At 24.9% G+C, this 17,402-nt stretch overlaps 4 protein-coding genes across 5 annotated transcripts; 2 read left to right on the top strand and 2 right to left on the bottom strand.

The window, feature by feature from the left end:
• Nucleotides 1–86: 86 nt before the first annotated feature.
• Nucleotides 87–1,746, top strand: LOC122859015 (MYG1 protein C27H6.8). Its single transcript, XM_044162331.1, has 4 exons — nt 87–329; nt 392–926; nt 1,005–1,186; nt 1,261–1,746. The coding sequence occupies exons 1-4, from the start codon at nt 139–141 to the stop codon at nt 1,430–1,432; spliced, it is 1,080 nt and encodes a 359-aa protein (XP_044018266.1). The 5' UTR covers nt 87–138; the 3' UTR covers nt 1,433–1,746.
• A 127-nt stretch (nt 1,747–1,873) lies between these two features.
• On the bottom strand, nt 1,874–3,028 carry LOC122859016. The gene is made up of 2 exons (XM_044162332.1): nt 2,910–3,028; nt 1,874–2,407 (listed from the first exon to the last, which is right to left on the bottom strand). Exons 1-2 carry the CDS (start codon nt 2,919–2,921, stop codon nt 1,982–1,984), a joined length of 438 nt encoding a protein of 145 aa, XP_044018267.1. The 5' UTR covers nt 2,922–3,028; the 3' UTR covers nt 1,874–1,981.
• Nucleotides 3,029–12,218: 9,190 nt separating this feature from the next.
• Nucleotides 12,219–13,971, top strand: LOC122859014 (pupal cuticle protein-like). 2 transcript variants are annotated; one of them, XM_044162329.1, is made up of 4 exons: nt 12,219–12,785; nt 12,881–13,003; nt 13,083–13,225; nt 13,432–13,971. In XM_044162329.1, exons 1-4 carry the CDS (start codon nt 12,774–12,776, stop codon nt 13,649–13,651), a joined length of 498 nt encoding a protein of 165 aa, XP_044018264.1. In that variant the 5' UTR covers nt 12,219–12,773; the 3' UTR covers nt 13,652–13,971. The 2 variants fall into 2 exon arrangements, with proteins under 2 accessions (XP_044018264.1, XP_044018263.1); XM_044162328.1 differs by having other exon boundaries at nt 12,251–12,785; nt 13,083–13,249.
• Nucleotides 13,972–16,292: 2,321 nt separating this feature from the next.
• Nucleotides 16,293–17,402, bottom strand: LOC122859013 (pupal cuticle protein-like). Its single transcript, XM_044162327.1, has 3 exons — nt 17,271–17,402; nt 17,077–17,179; nt 16,293–16,980 (listed from the first exon to the last, which is right to left on the bottom strand). The coding sequence occupies exons 1-3, from the start codon at nt 17,280–17,282 to the stop codon at nt 16,421–16,423; spliced, it is 675 nt and encodes a 224-aa protein (XP_044018262.1). The 5' UTR covers nt 17,283–17,402; the 3' UTR covers nt 16,293–16,420.

Below are 17,402 nucleotides of genomic sequence, written 5' to 3'. Positions count from 1 at the left end.
AGCTAGATTAATGTAGGTTTTTAATAGTTACAATCTATATTATCATCATGATTAATCAATAATCATCATAGCATCATCACGTTGGGATTTGTGACTTGTGTGTGTACTTTTGTTAAACAGGTTATAAACATTTATTTTATGTTTTTAAATATATCTAAAACTTTAGTTAATAGTATATCAATAAAAACATTTAAAACAATTAAACATTTTCATTCAACAATGTCAAATATTACAATTGGTACACACAATGGATGTTTTCACTGTGATGAAGCATTGGCTTGCTTCATGTTGAAGCAACTACCGGTTTACAAAGATGCAACAATTGTCAGGTATTTTGTTTAATGAATAAAATTAATAAATAATAAATATTAACATTTATTTTTAATTACAGGAGTAGAGATTTAAAAGTTTTAGATACTTGTGATATTGTGGTAGACGTTGGTGGTGTTTATGATCATTCAAAAAAACGTTATGATCATCATATGAGAGAATTCAATGAAACAGCAGAAACTGTTATGAAAAAATCTGATTGTAATTGGGACATTAAGCTTAGTAGTGCTGGTTTAATTTATTGTCATTATGGTCATGATATTATTCGTAAAATTGTTCCTGAAATACTTGATGAAGATGATATTCATATTATTTTTAAAAATGTTTATGGATCACTGATTAAAGAAATTGATGCAATTGATAATGGTGTACCAATGTTTGATGGTGAACCAAAATATCGTATTGTTACAAATGTTGGATCAAGAGTTTCAAGTTTAAATCCAAAATGGAATAGTGTTGATGTTAATGAAGATGAACAATTTTTAAAAGCTGTTAAACTTGTTGGAGAAGAATTTATTGAATTTATTGAATATGCTGCTCGTGTTTGGTTACCAGCAAGATCATTAGTCAAGAGTGCTGTTGATAAAAGATTTGAGGTTTGTTAATATTTTTTGTTTTAAAATTATTGTACTTATTTTTTAAATAATATTTTTTTTTATTTTTTATCAATTTAGATTGATCCAAGTGGTGAAATAATGGAGCTTTCTAGACCACTTCCATGGAAAGATTTTTATTTTGATTTACAAAATGAATTAAAACTTGAACCAACAGTTAAATATGTTATTTTTCAAGATAATAGTAATTCATCATGGAGAGTTCAAGGTATTCCAGTTGCTCTTGGTAGTTTTGTTTGCCAGTAAGTTTTTCATATTGAATTATTTATTTAACATTAACAATAGAAATGTGTCTAATTTATATTTATTATTTTAGATTATTTTTGCCAAAAGATTGGGCAGGACTTAGAGATGCTGAACTCTCAAAAGTATCTGGTATTGAAGGCTGTGTATTTGTTCATTCAGGAAGATTCATTGGTGGTAATTTAACCAGAGATGGAGCACTTCAAATGGCTAAAAAAGCTCTTGAAATTGGAAAAAACAATTAATTTTATTATTCCAGTGAAGCTAATAAATTTTTAATAATAAAAGCAATAAATGATTTTTCTATTAAACCTTATTTTATTCCAATGTGATTATTACAAAAAAATATTTCCAATAGATCGTATACCTCGGTGTTAATTTCTACCGAGATAATGGCTTGATAATGGATTTCAATATAAGTCCTGTTTGACACTGATTGCATTAGTAATATCATACACCAGAAACACAAGGACATGAAAATTTAAAGACTTACTACAAAAACTTTCCCATGATCGGAATCGAACTGGAGACCTTTACGACACTAGACCGCAATTTTACTAGCCTACTATCTTGACAAACCTACTCACTCACACTTTGAATAATATATTAAAATAAAAATTCGGAATTAATACTTGAAATTTTTTATTTAACAATTTATATTTTTAATAAAAAAAAATTTTTAATTTGTGAAATTAATGTTCACGGTGAAAAACAACAAAAATTATGAGTGATGAAGTTAAAATTAACATTTTTAAGTGATAAAATTGACGAAGAAGTGATAGATTGAAAAAAAATTAATGATATTCAGGATATGCGTAACCATGATGAGCTGTTTTAGCTGCTTCTTTTTCCCAAGCAAGAAGATGATTTTTTTTGGCATAAGCAACATGGTCTTCATCAATAACTTGTCCAGTTTTATGATCAAGTGGAGCTGGTGGTCCATGATAATGTACAACAGGTGCATGAATATGTTCATCATGTGATTCTGATTTGTATGTACTTTCTGGTGCATATTCTTCACCACCACTACCATGGTTTCTTGATGCTTCTTTTTGCCAAGCATAAAGATGACTCAATTTTGCATGGGCAACATGATCTTCATCAATAACTTCACCAGTTTTGTGATCAAGTGGTGCTGGTGGTCCATGATAAGATGGTGATACATGATATGTCTCAGCATATCCAGCTGATGCAACAGCGATGCAAGCGAAAAGAGCAATCTAATAATATAAAAAATAATTTATTATAAATATTTTTCATTAATTTACACAGATTCTAATCAAATTGTTTTTTTTTTTATTTAAATTTGTAGCAGAAAAACAGTTTGGAATTTATTCATGTGACATAAATCATTTCTTTTTTATTGATTTCCTTTTATTATTCAATAAGTATATAATTTTATTATTTTTATTATGAAAATTAAATGACATGTTAATTTTTTTCATGTTAGATAAGTCAGTTTGATTTATTTGCACTTTTTTATTTGTAAAATTTTATCAAAAAAATATTGTGAAAGTTTAACGCTTATCGGGAAACTCGGTAGGGTTTTCCTCATTCTTTTTTTTGCAATATATTAAAAATTGAAAATAACATATTAAATAATATTTTTTCAAAGAGAAAGTTAACAATAAAAATCAACAGCTTTTTATTTTTTAAAAATTTCAAAAAAAAATATTTTTAATATATGTAAATATATTTATAATTAAAAATTAATTTACTTACAAAAACCTTCATTTTATATTGATTATATAAATATTTTTTTATATTTATAAAAAATAATAATATAAATTATTTTTTTTTTTTGTATTTTACTTGCTGACAGTACAAGAACACTTGATGTTTTAAAGTTGACTTGTGGCCCCTTATATATATGAAGTTGTTCAATTCGCGAATCTTGGGTAGGGAGTTGTAAATTATAAAATAGTTGAATCTAGTGTATAGTAAAAGGTGGGCAGTAGGGGAGAAAGAGTTACTTCAATTACGTGAAACATCAATTAATGTGTTTATAAAATACCAAAAGTAAACCTGACATTGACAATAAATTGTGTCGACAAGTGAAGAATTCACTAATTTCTATGACACTTGTGAGATAACCAAATGACACTGTTAATTTTTTCATCTATCAAAAGGCTCAATCATTGCGTTACAGGTACCATATCAATTACAAATTTTACCTGTTGAAAGGTATACATAATTAATTATTAACAAACAACATACTTTCCTGTCTTTCATAATTTCTGAATATATTTTTTTTTTTGCTCTATTATTTTATTGCAAAAAAAAAAGGTTTGATTAGTTGATTAATTTTCATTTTTTTTTATTTTTCTATTGGCTGAAGATGCAGAATCATGATGATAAAACAAGGACATGTCAATGAGAAAATTTAAATGATAAAAAAATTTAATAATATAAAATCACCATACACTTGACGACCATGGAGTTTCGTCTCTGTGATTTTATCGATAATAAACAAAATAAATTATAATATAATATAGATCAACGAGGTAAACTACTCCAATAGATTTAAAAAAAAAAAAAAATAAATATAGATTAATTTTATTGAGATAGGTAATGGCTTTAATGATGGTGTTGACCTGCAAGCTGTGATCTTGAATACTGAACAACTTCTGTAAATTTATTCATTTTAAAAATAAAAAGCCATTACATAATAATTGAATAAATTAAAAAACAAAATCGGATATTTCAAATTATTGATTTTACATGTAGATTAAGAAATTTAAAAAAGGAAATTGTATCAAGCTTTTGAGAATTGAGAGTGACTGGGCAAGGGCATTAAACGTCCTCGAGATTTTTTTTTTCTTTCATTTTTTATTTTTTGCTAATTTAAAATAGCCAAGTATATATTTTTTTTAATTGAATTTATTTTATTATTAAATTACGATTGAAATTAACAATCAATGAATTTTTCATCGATTTTGTTTTCTTTTTTTTTTTTAAGTAAAATAAAAAGAAAATTAAATAGACTACGATTAAATGTAAAATGTTGTAATATAGAAAAAAAAAAAAAAAAAAAGTATTATCTTGTCGACATGCACGTTTCGTTATGCACGCTTGAATCTTCAAGCAAACAAAACATGAATAATCATATATAAAAAAAAAAGCCTTCTTTGTCACCTGCATGAATCTCAATATTTCTATTTTTACAATTTTACATTTGATTATATTTGAAAAAAAAAAAAAAAATTAATTTTAATTTCTTTTCACATGATTTAATCATATAAAAGTAAAATTTAAAAGTCATGCAAGTAGCGTAGGATTTGAGCCTTTCCTTCTGGGCGTTATAAATAATTGTAGGCGTATAATGGAACCACAGTTTTTATTTCACGATGAGGTAATCACGCGACCTACCCGTCGTAACAATTTTACATCGTAACAAGAATATCTTTCGCATAAATTTCTCACTATTTTATTATTGTTTTTTTAAATATTATTTTTCCTGTTTTAATTTATTTACTGTATATTTATTTTTTTTTGCAATTATAATTCATCTTCAATTATTATTTCAAAGTGATTATTAGTTGACTTCTAGTCTTATGAAATAATTGGAGAGAAACAAGAGCTATATAAAAAAAAAGTATGTCAGACACGCGAGAGTGTAATATGACATCATAGAAAAAAATTATTATAAGATTCGATAATTTATTTGTTGAAAATTGGGCCATCATTTTTTAATATTAATTTTGCATTGCAGTATGGAGACTGTATATAAAATATTACAAAACATGTCAATGATTGTCAAGGTGTGTCTATCAGTGTGAATAATTTTTTGAAATAATTTGTTTATTAATTAATAGGCTGGGCTATATTATTGACTAGACACATTATTATTTTGATGGATTATAACATTTCGAAATTCAACAGTTATTTTTAGCTTATGTTAAAATTCACAAAGTTCAAATACAACAAACTTGATTTATTCTTAATTTTTTTTTTGAATTGGGATAATTATTGAAAAAGAAAGTAATAATCAGAGACAAACTAGATTCATTCATTCATTCATAAATGCAATATTTGTAAGATTAAAAAATAAAAAATAAAAAAGGTGTGCCTTGGGCTGTCTTACTAAGGCGGATATGTATATCGTTTTGGAATGTTCATTGTATCGATATGTCATTGAAAGTTTTTATGGTACCCTGTAAAATATTGACAATATAATGTGTTTTTTAATATTTTTTTTTTTCCACAAATCATGATCGGAAAAAATAAATCATCTAGATATGTACATAAACTATTAACGCAATTTTGTTAACATATAAATTTACAATTTTTATTGCAGATTAATGAGACAGTATATTTATTTTGTGTTAATAAATTTTATGTGTTAATAAAAAATTTCTTAAGAAATTTATATTGATAATTTTATGTTTAATTATAACGAGGCTAAATATTTATTATTTAGCAAAAGAATCATTTTTTTTTTTAAACAAAATACTTGTTTATAATTAAAATAACTCAACATATTTTTTCATTCATTTATTTGTTTATTTATTGTTAAAGACCAGTAGCACGTTAAAGGCTAAACAAGTGGTCACATAGTTCATTAAAAATACATGGATACAATATTATAATGTAAACTGAAATAATATAATATATTCAATTGATACGTTTAGTTTTTGGGTTTATCCACACAATCACCTTCAACGAGCCAATCCCATTTTCCTAAAATACCCCAACTTTTAATATCTGGTTTGTCTCGTAGATCAACTTCGATATTCAATGTGCCACATGGCCATGGTTCTTTAGTTGATATTTTCATTGGAGGATACTTTTTGTTTATATTACCTGTTGTATCCTGAATTTATTAAAATAATAAAAAATAATAATTATAAATAATTAATATAATAAGTACAGTTAATTATAATTTAATATTAAATTTAATTTACTTTTTCAATTGGACAATCATTACCACCTAATAAAACGTATTTCAAAATTTTTAAAAAATTATATTCATCAGTATCTTCATCAAATTCATCACAAATCTGTTCTATGCTATGATCTTTTTTAACATTTATAAGATACTTTGCACTACCATATCCCAGATATCCAGTTTTCTGTAATTATTGTCAAATAATTTAATTAATATTAATTTAAGTTATCTGTATTTTATAAATTAAAATTAAAATACTAACAATATACAAACAATCATCTTTTTCCATTTTTTTGACAACGGTTGATGTATAATTTCCGTTAAACATTTCGATATCATCAATAAAAATATAAGAATTTATTTCACCGGGTCTTGTATTATTATCGAGATAAATACGTCTGATTTGTATTGTATACTCAATTTTTTTAGATGGATCAGGATTTGCGACACCATCACAGGTAACATTATTCAACTTTATTGATAATGAAAAAAAAAAAATTATTAATAATTATAATAGAAAAGAATAAGTAAAAAATATATGATGATTTATTTTTAACTGGTAAACATAACTAGTAACTACTTACATCAATTCCAACATTGACTGAAGCTGAAGCATCAACATTGGCACCACCAACACCCATGGATCCACCAGCTGATCCTGATGCACTAGTCTTAACCTTCAGTTTACAAAGACAACGTAATATTGGCAAGTTTATTGTGCCAAGATGAAGTGCACCATTGGCTTTGTCCAATGTTTTTTGATCAAGTCCACAAGGAAGCTCAACACTTCCATCTTCATCAGATTGAGACAAGCATATCAATGCTTGACCAAGTATAAAAAGTCCAATAATAAAATTCATAATTATTACTTTTAGTAACAGTACTTGAAATGTAACTATACCTGATAACAATTTTCCACTCAAATTTATACAAAATTTTATCAACATTATTTAAAATTTTTTTTTTCATTTCTTTTGTAAAATGAAAAATAAAAAATGAATGATAAAAAATGCAAAACAAAATGATTATAAATGATTGTTTTTATGATAGCACTGAACAGCTTATTATCAGCTTGAAACAATTTAAATTTTTAGCCTTGACAATAATAAAAAAAAGCAACATGAAGAAAAAAGGTAAATATTTATACAAAATATTGTATAAAAACAATAAAATATTTTTTCTATTTTTTTTTCTTTTTTTTTCAACTGTTTTTTTTATTCACATTTTGTTAATCGTTTTATAATTACAATTGTCGTATGATAATATTGATAACATATTCAAGCCAAGAAGTAAAATAAAAAATAAATAATATTATTAATGAAATTTTTCAAATCTACAAGAATTAATGATAAAAATTAAAAATTAGTTTTTGCTGCTTATATCAGAGTTTGTATATAAAATTCCATGCCTATTAAATTTTATATCTTCAAATGAAAATTATAGTTTATTAATTATTCGTATTTACAGAATGCCCATAGTACTTTATAATAATATATAATTTTTCTTAAACAGATCATAATCAAGTTAATAAAATATTTAAAAATAAAAAAACCATATAGCTAATAGAATGTTAGTTTTATTTTAAATATGAAAAAATTATATAAGACATACTTGCATGCGTTGTTATTTATTTTTTTTTATATATGATAAAAAAAAAAAACACATGCTTTCACAATAATATAAAATTCATTGATGTCGATTACAAATCGCATGTTCTATTATTATTGAACCAATGAAAATATATTTTAAATAATTCACTGATTAAATTCTATAGATTACAAAAGTAAGGAATCATAATCAAAATCATAATTCAAAATGACGAATAGATGGACGTCGGTGTTAACCGGTTGAAACTTGGAAAAAAAAGCCCTGTGGTCTAGAGGGTTTGAATCCTGGCGGGAGAACTTATTAATTTCTTCCAAGTTTCTGTTTTTCAAAAATGGCTCTTTTAAAAATAAAAATACTTGTTTATAATAAAAAATTCAACATATTCTTCGATCCATTTATTGATTTATTTAATCATTTATTTATTGTTAAAAACCAGTAGCACATTAAAGGCTAAACAAGTGGTCACATAATTCATTAAAAATACATGAATACAATATTATAAACAATAGTGTAAACTAAAATGATATAATATTCAATTGAAATGTTTAGTTTTCGGGTTTTTCCACACAATTACCTTCAACGTACCAATTCCATCTTCCTAAAATACCCCAATTTTTAGTATCTGGTTTGTCTCGTAGATCAATTTTCATATCCAATGTGTCACATGGCCATGGCTCATTAGTCGATATTTTCATTGGAGGATACTCTTTGTTTATACTACCTTCTGTTCCCTGAATTTATTAAAATAATAAAAAATAATAATTATAAATAATTAATAATAAGTACAATTAATTATAATTTAATATTAAATTTTATTTACTTTTTCAATTGGACAATCATTACCACCTACTAAAACGTACTTCAAAATTTTTAAAAAATTATATTCATCAGTACCTTCATCGAATTCATCACAAATCTGTTCTATGCTATGATCTTTTTCAACATTTATAAGATACTTTGCACTACCATATCCCATTTTTCCAGTTTTCTGTAATTATTGTCAAATAATAATTTATTATGATATTAATATTAATTTAAGTTGTCTGTATTTTATAAATTAAAATACTAACAATATACAAACAATCATCTTTTTCCATTTTTTTGACAACGGTTGATGTATAATTTCCGTAATAATTTTCGATATCAGGAATAAAAATATAAGAATTTATATCACCGGGTTGTGTATTATTATTGAGATGAATACGTCCGATTTGTATTGTATACTCAATTTTTTTAGATGGATCAGGATTTGCGACACCATCACAGGTAACATTATTCAACTGTATTGATAATGAAAAAAAAAAAACTATTAATAATTATAATAGAAAAGAATAAGTAAAAAATATATGATGATTTATTTTTAACTGGTAAACATAACTACTTACATCAATTCCAACATTGACTGAAGCTGAAGCATCAACATTGGCACCACCAACACCCATGGATCCACCAGCTGATCCTGATGCACTAGTCTTAACCTTCAGTTTACAAAGACAACGTAATATTGGCAAGCTTATTGTGCCAAGATGAAGTGCACCCTTGGCTTTGTCCAATGTTTCTTTATCAAGTCCACAAGGAAGCTCAACACCTCCATCTTCATCAGATTGAGACAAGCATATCAAGGCTTGACCAAGTATAAAAAAGCCAATAATAAAATTCATAATTATTGCTTTTAGTAACAGTACTTGAAATGTAACTATACCTGATAACAGTTTTCCACTCAAATTTATACAAAATTTTATCAACAATATTTTAAAATTATTTTTTCATTTGTTTTGTAAAATGAAAAATAAAAAATAAATGATAAAAAATGCAAAACAAAATGATTATAAATAATTGTTTTTATGATAATACTGTTCATTTATTTGATATCAGCTTGAAACAATTTAAATTTTTAGCCTTGACAATAATAAAAAAAGCAACATGAAGAAAAAAGGTAAATATTTATACAAAATATTGTATAAAAATAATAAAATATTTTTTTCTATTTTTTTTTTTTTTCAACTGTTTTTTTTTATTCACATTTTGTTAATCGTTTTATAATTACAATTGTCGTATGATAATATTAATAACATATTCAAGCCAAGAAGTAAAATAAAAAATAAATAATATTATTAATAAAATTTTTTAAAAATTTTTCTATAAGAATTAATTATTAAAATTAAAAATTAGTTGTTGCTGCTTATGTCAGAGTTTGTATATCAAATTTCATAATTAACATTTACAAATATGAATAGATAAAATTCCATGCCTATTAAATTTTATATCTTCAAATGAAAATTATAGTTTATTAATTATTCGTATTTACAGAATGCCCATGGTAGTTGGTAATAATATAGAATTTTCCTTAAACAGATCATAATCAAGTTAATAAAATATTTAAAAATAAAAAAATCATAGCCAATAGAATGTTAGTTTTATTTTAAATATGAAAAAATTATATAAGACATACTTGCATGCGTTGTTATTTTATTTTTTTTATATATGATAAAAAAAAAAAAACACATGCTTTCACAATAATATAAAATTCATTGATGTCGATTACAAATCGCATGTTCTATTATTATTGAACCAATGAAAATATATTTTAAATAATTCACTGATTAAATTTTATAGATTACAAAAGTAAGGAAGAAAATATAAAAATTCATAACTCGATAGTTTTAAGTTTTGTAAATAAATAATTTATACAAATATTTATTGCAATAATATATTTATTTTTTATTATTATTATTTAGAAATTTGTTTCTTCCTTTTTACAATTATCATTTTGAAATATGTTATCGTGGTTTCAGTCAATATAGATATACAAATTTTAATTTTATTCAAGATTTATCAAGCGTTAATTTAATCAATTTATCAAGTTCTTCTTTGTGTAGAAATTATTTATTTTTTTTTTACATTAAATGCGGTCAAAACTGTCCACATTTTGTGGTCATCCTAACAGTAATTCACTGTGCATTATTTAAAATTACAATATCAATAAAAAAATTATTAAAAAAGCAAAAAAAAATTTACACCAATGAAATTAAAAAAATAAGAAAAACATGAAAAAAAAAAATGATTTATTAAAAAAATCAATTAATTGGAATACTTGGAAATGTTGAAAATACATGTTGTAATAATATTCATTTTTATTTAATTGATTATCGACAGCTTTTGTAATAATAAAATTACAGAATGTAATTTTTTATTTTTCAATTGTTTGAAAATATAAAATTTGTATATTAATTACAATTAATAATATTTAAAATTATTTAAATTATTTTATGATTCATCGGAAGTACACCTAACATCTACCTTCACACGTAAAATTGTGTTTTGCAATTCATATTTTGACTGAAAATTTACAACTCAACAAAAGATTTAAAATTAAATTGTATTCTAAAAAAATATCTATTGATCTTGAAGAAAAAAAAAAAAAATTAATCACTTCAATTTGAAATGCACATATAGTTTTTTTATTTAATTTATAATTCCTCAAGAATTTACAATCGCAAAATAAACACGATTGTAATCAAACGAAAGATAAAAAATTTAATAATCAACTTATTAATTTTTTTTTAAATAGATTTATATTGATATTTAATTATTTGTTTTTAATATTTTTTTATGAATGACGTTATTGGAATGTTGAAAGGTGATCAAATGTTTTGTGCTTGATACAATGTTGTACAACTCAATAGATATTTATTCAAAGGTGTATATAAAATTTCCGACAATACTCAGCGTATAAACGTATTGTCGCAATATCAAAATTCCAATCTTTAAATATTGCAACAGCATATATATTTATCCCAACTTGGATATTTTAATATCCTGTGTAATTTTTATGTAAAAAAAAAAATTAAATTATTAACATGTACTTGTAGAATAACCATAATATGTTTATTTTCAAAATATTAATACAACAATTGAATTATGTTTTTCATTTTATTTTAATTAAAGAGAAAACTACTGTATGATTGTTGATGCATGTTGATTTTAATTCCCTTGTATAGAGATTTAAAGAGTTCATTATATAAATATATACAGAATTCGTGTCGCTCGAACCAGGACACAATTTATACAAACCAATAAAAAAATAAAATCACACAAGTGTTGCAACATCATTGATACAATTGCAACAATTTATGGCACGTGGATAACTATCTGTCAACGTTTATACATTATCCCTTGTTTATATTTTTTATTTATTTTATAATTTAATTTCATCAAAAAATTAAAAACACATACCCTCGATTGATTAGCTAATTTTTCTTCATCAAATAAACAACCTGCTTATCTAATTACACAGCATGATTGACAGTAAAAAAATATTCAAGTTGACATTTCATAAACAAGATATTGCACTTAATAATTTTTCCTAGTATTTTACTGATTATTTAGATAAAATATTATAAATTATTAAAAATAAATATCGTCATGATTTATTCCACCCACAAATAAAATAAAAAAAAATAAAAAATTATCTTAATTTTAAAATTAAAAAAAATATAATTAAATGAAAAATAAACTTATCAGGGTGGTAAAGTATATCTTGTGAGTTGTGACATGGTCAATTGTCGAGGTGACACACTCATTATTAAATGTCAATGTTGATAACTAGAACGCCTGGTGTTCTATGTCTTCCAGAGCGTAACGATATTAATAAATCATTGTTGATCAAAAATAAAATACCAAGTGAGAAAAACTTGATGGCCGCGAAGAATTGTTCTCCTACGTATATTAATATCTACATTTTCAAAAGAGTGGTTTAATTTTTATTGTGGGTATATTTACAAAAGGGAAAGAGAGAGAGAGAGATTATAGTAGGAAAAATATTTTTAAAAATAAAAAAACATATATACATATATTAAAATGAATAAAATAGAATTGAATTGATTAAAATAGAAGTGAGGAAGGAGATCATATTGTGTTTGTAATGGTTGGGTGTGTCACAAAGTTGTTTGCTGGGGGGTTTTACAGATTGATGCGAATCTCTATAAATTGAACGATACTTTTCTGTATAAAGTCATGCAGACACAGAAGCTGTGACAATTATCATCAATATTAATAAGTGTGTGATATTATTAAAACTTCAATTCAACATGATTAGTTTCGTAAGTATTATTATTATAAAATTAATTTATTAATTTCACTGTAATTATGTGTTAATTGTGTGTGAGATGATTATTTTTAAATTTAATTTTTTAAGGGTGTATTGATTGCCTGTATGGTTGGTATTGCCATGGCTTCACCATCGTGGTATGGTGCACCAAGTGCATACGGTGGTGGTGCACCTCTTGGACCAGATGGCAGAGTAGTTGATGAACCAGCTGTAAGATTATTTTTTAATTTTTTATTTATTAAATATAGCCATATAAGTAAATATATATTAATTGATAATTAATTTACAGGTTGCCCAAGCAAAACAAGCACATTTGGCACAAGTTCAATTGGCAGCATCACGTGCCGCAGCTCCAGTATATCCAAGTGCATATGGTGCTCCACAAGGACCATCATATGGACCTGGACCAGCTTATGCACCAGCTGCTGCACAGTACGGAACATATCTACGTTATCAGTACGGAGCTACAATTCATCTTCATTATTTGCTTTTATATTATAAATCTTTCGGCAAACTCACTCACATTTTATTGCTACTTATTAATTTTTTCTTTTTATATTTAATTAATTAATTAGTATATAATTTTCATTATTTAATTTAATGCATAAAAATATTTTTAAACTTTGTTTTTTTTGTAGTGGACCACCAGCACCTTTGGGACCTGATGGACGTGTTGTTGATACTCCAGAAGTTCAAGCTGCAAAAGCTCATCACTTTGCTCTTTTCAATGCTGCTGCACAACATGCACCTGCTGGACCAGCTGGACCAGTTGTTGCACCATATCAAGCACAACATGCTGATTACAATGATGGTTCTTACAATCCAGCTTGGGATGCACCAGCATATAACAACTATTAAATATCCACAAATATATGAGGATTAACAGAAAAACAAAATTAAAATTTGACGCCACATATGACTTGATCTCTCATACTCATTGTTATATATATATACTGTTATTGGTAAATAATGTTTTGTAAATTTTTATACATATTTTTTTTTTAATTATCAATTGACTATTGTAAGACTAGGACGCGACTCTACCTCATGGGACTCTCAACCCAACTAGCCATATTATTCTTGGTGTTTTTTTTTTAATTTTTTACATGAGCGCAAAAAAATCATTGATGTCAAAATTTATTGTTTTATAAAATTAAAATTTTTTTTTTACAACATAATTTATAAATAATTTTATTTTTTCTTTACCTTTCCTTATAATTTAATGTTTTTCTTAAAAAAATTTTTCGCTGCAGATCAAGGAAAATATAAAATTGAAAAAATAAAATAAAAGTAATTGAAATTAAATTTTGAAAATTTCAGGATATTAATATTCATGTGTTGTTTAAATAATAGAGAAAAAATTTCATGAAAATTTCATTTAGAAATATTTTTTTTCAACAAATATTACCTGCAGCGAAAAATTGCCAAATTTGGTCTGCGAGCAATGAGAAATATAAAATTTCAAAAAAAATAAAAACAATTGAAATTAATTATCAAAGTTTTAAGGATAATTATATACAAGTATTGTTTTTTCTTATTGAAGTATAATTTCATGAAAATTTTGTTGAGAAATATTTTTTTTTTCGTCAGAGTACGACCTAGTATTTGAAAATAATTCGAGTGTTACTTGTTGAATTTGATAAAAGAAGAATATATTTTCAATATCATTATATTGTTATAAATAATAATATTTTAACAATTAATAAAATTAATTATCGAAATCTATTTGTGATTTTCTTTAGAATTTAGTTGTTTTACTTGAGTTTTAATTTATTGAATAATACAACCAGATGGTATAGTTGTGACAAGGCCATGATCATTCATGCATAGAAAGAATTTATCAGGAGTGTAGAGCATATTCCAATGTCTGTCTTTCTTCCGTGATAAATACTTTCCCATGTTGACAACCATCTAATTAATTTCAACTTAAGGTACCCATTAACTAAACACTGTCTTTTTTATTTATTTTTTATTTTAAAAAAATCACAAATCTTTTTTATACACAATATATTTTCACTTTTATTATATAATTTCAAACAATTTAAATTTAGATTAAATAATTTCATAGCTTTGGTTTATAATAACATTATGCAATAATTTTAATAAATAAAAAAAAATTATTTTAATAAATGATTCTCATTGCAACAAATTTCGAAGGTCAAAATGTCAAATGATATATTTTTTATAAATTAAACTGTCAAATTTTGAAATTAACAAACAAATCTGTCAAAATATTTTGAAATTTTAAAACCCAAAAAATATAAAATTCGATAATGATTATTATTAAAACATAATTTAATTTGTCAATGACATAACTTTTTTTTTTTTTCATAATATTTTTGTTTCTTCAAGTATCAATGAAAAAAAAAAAACAGCTACAGGTTTACATTTAAATTATGATCATAAATCATGTCCCAAATACCTTCACCTTAAATTATAAATTATTAGGTCAATTAAATATCATTCACACACACGTTAAATTATTTATTTCGTCATGTAAAAAAAATATAATAATACAGATTTTAATGTGATGATTTTATTAAATAAAATATAAAAAAGTTCATCATCAGAAGGTCCAGTATGCTTAAACATTCACTATTAATTATCTCAATTTAAATTCACATTTGTATTTGAATTTGAATTATGTTACCATATAAAACTATGAAGGTTTCTGACCTTTTCGATGGTGCCTCTTAATCGCAAATCATGATGATCGAGTTCTGCAAGTTCTCACGTATTAACTAAGTGACCTATTTCGTAATACCACACAATATACTTGTATCACAATCTAGTTTGAATTCTTCCGTTATTATTTCAAATGATTAACTTTATATATTCATTTTATTATTACATTTGTTTGACCTGATACTCTTGTAATATTTTAAATGAAAAAAAAAAAAAATAAAAAAAACAAACAAATCACTTCCAATCATGAATATAAATAATAATTTAATATTTACTATTCTAAATGTAAACAAATTTATATTATTATTTTATGTATTTTAAAACCACAAACACCTTCTTAGCCAAATTTAAATAATCATATCAAAAACAGGAAGTCATATTATTACGTATAATCACGTAAGATGAAAATGCACATTATGAAATATACATAAAAAATTAACCATGCGTGCAAATATATGTGAAAAATAAAATAAAAGAAAATTAACAAAATTAAAAGAAGAAAAAAAAAAGTATGTTTATAAAATGAATATATTTGTTAAACAAGTTGCGCGATTATTGCTTGTGGTTTATGGTAGAGTACACATTGTCTACCAATAGAATTAAATAACCACAAAGCGTATGAGGGCAGAGGTGGATTATAATACTATAATTTTTTTATATCAGTTATTTCATCGATGCAATATGCTTAGTTATTTTTTAATTTCTTTTTATTATTACCAAACGAGCCCATTTGCTCTATATATTTATTGTTGTTTATTTTTAAAGGTGGATTATTCAAGTAAAAAATTTAAATATTCATAAAAACACATGAAAATTCATAAAAAATCAAATTTATTTGGCCTAAAATTATGTACAGTTTATTTCAGAAATGTAAAATATAATATGATGATTTGTTGATATAATAATATATTTGTTTTTTTTTTCATTTTCTATTTATTGGATTTAATATGCTCCTAAGTGTGGTTGATAAGCAGATTTACCATAATAACTTTGTGGTGCATTGTAACCTTGATTGTATTGAATTGGAGCTGGTCCTTCATTGTATGCTGGTTCTTCTGGTCCAGCATTTTTATATGCTCTTGCTTCAGCATCAGCAAGTTCAGATAGTCTTTGATGTTTTAAAGCAGCAACTTCTGGTGTATCAACAACACGTCCATCTTCAGCAAGTGGAGCTGGTTGAAATGGTGCTTTAACAGCTGATGCATAGTGTGGAGCTGGTAATGCAGCTTGTGGATAACTTGGTCCAGCTGAATATTGATAATGTTGTGGTGCTGGTGCTGGTGCTGGTGATGGACTTCTGTAGGCTGATATTTGAGATGGAATATGACTTGGTGCTTGATAGATTGGTTTTGATTGTTGATAAGATTGATGAATTGGATATGATGGTCCTGGTTGTGCATATGCATCATCTTTTTGTTCAGCTGCACGTTGTGCTGCTCTTGCAAATTCAGCCAAGTGAGCAGCCTTTGCATGAGCAACTTCAGGAGTATCAATTACATTACCTGATTTTAAATGAAATAATTAAATAAATATTGATTATTAAATATTGATTGAATTAATAAAGAAAAGATTTTTTTTTTAAATCATTTTTAGTTTACCATCGTGACCAGTTGGTGCTGGTGGTTCAAATCTTGGAATGGCATATTCTGGTCCACCTAAATAACCAGCTTGACATACTGAGGCAATAGCCAAAATTAAAATCTATAAAAAATAATTTAAAAAAAATATAATTTTAATTAATCAATTTATTCAATGGTCTTACATTGTTTAAACAAAAAAAAAAAATACTTACCAAAGGAGTCATGTTGTTAATTTAATTAATTTCTGCTGTTTATCCAGTTTATATTTGATACAACACAACTCAATTGAATCGCGTTTGCGTTTGCATCTTTCTGGGTGAACGTTCCAACATTATATAGTTGTT

This window comes from Aphidius gifuensis, linkage group LG6 (assembly GCF_014905175.1).
Source record: "Aphidius gifuensis isolate YNYX2018 linkage group LG6, ASM1490517v1, whole genome shotgun sequence".
Lineage (NCBI taxonomy): Eukaryota > Metazoa > Arthropoda > Insecta > Hymenoptera > Braconidae > Aphidius > Aphidius gifuensis.
The sequence above is the reverse complement of the archived record's forward strand: the minus strand, read 5'-3'. Positions and strand labels throughout refer to the sequence as shown.

Bases quoted from the DNA above. Each gene is read 5' to 3' on its own strand.
- LOC122859015 (XM_044162331.1), top strand. From the start codon at position 139: ATGTTTTTAAATATATCTAAAACTTTAGTTAATAGTATATCAATAAAA. The intron at 330-391 runs GTATTTTGTTTA...TTTTAATTACAG, and splicing joins AAAGATGCAACAATTGTCAG to GAGTAGAGATTTAAAAGTTT. The intron at 927-1,004 runs GTTTGTTAATAT...TTATCAATTTAG, and splicing joins CTGTTGATAAAAGATTTGAG to ATTGATCCAAGTGGTGAAAT.
- LOC122859014 (XM_044162328.1), top strand. The intron at 13,004-13,082 runs GTAAGATTATTT...ATTAATTTACAG, and splicing joins GAGTAGTTGATGAACCAGCT to GTTGCCCAAGCAAAACAAGC. The intron at 13,250-13,431 runs GTACGGAGCTAC...TTTTTTTTGTAG, and splicing joins GGAACATATCTACGTTATCA to TGGACCACCAGCACCTTTGG.
- LOC122859013 (XM_044162327.1), bottom strand. The intron at 16,981-17,076 runs GTAAACTAAAAA...ATTTAAAATCAG, and splicing joins AGCACCAACTGGTCACGATG to GTAATGTAATTGATACTCCT.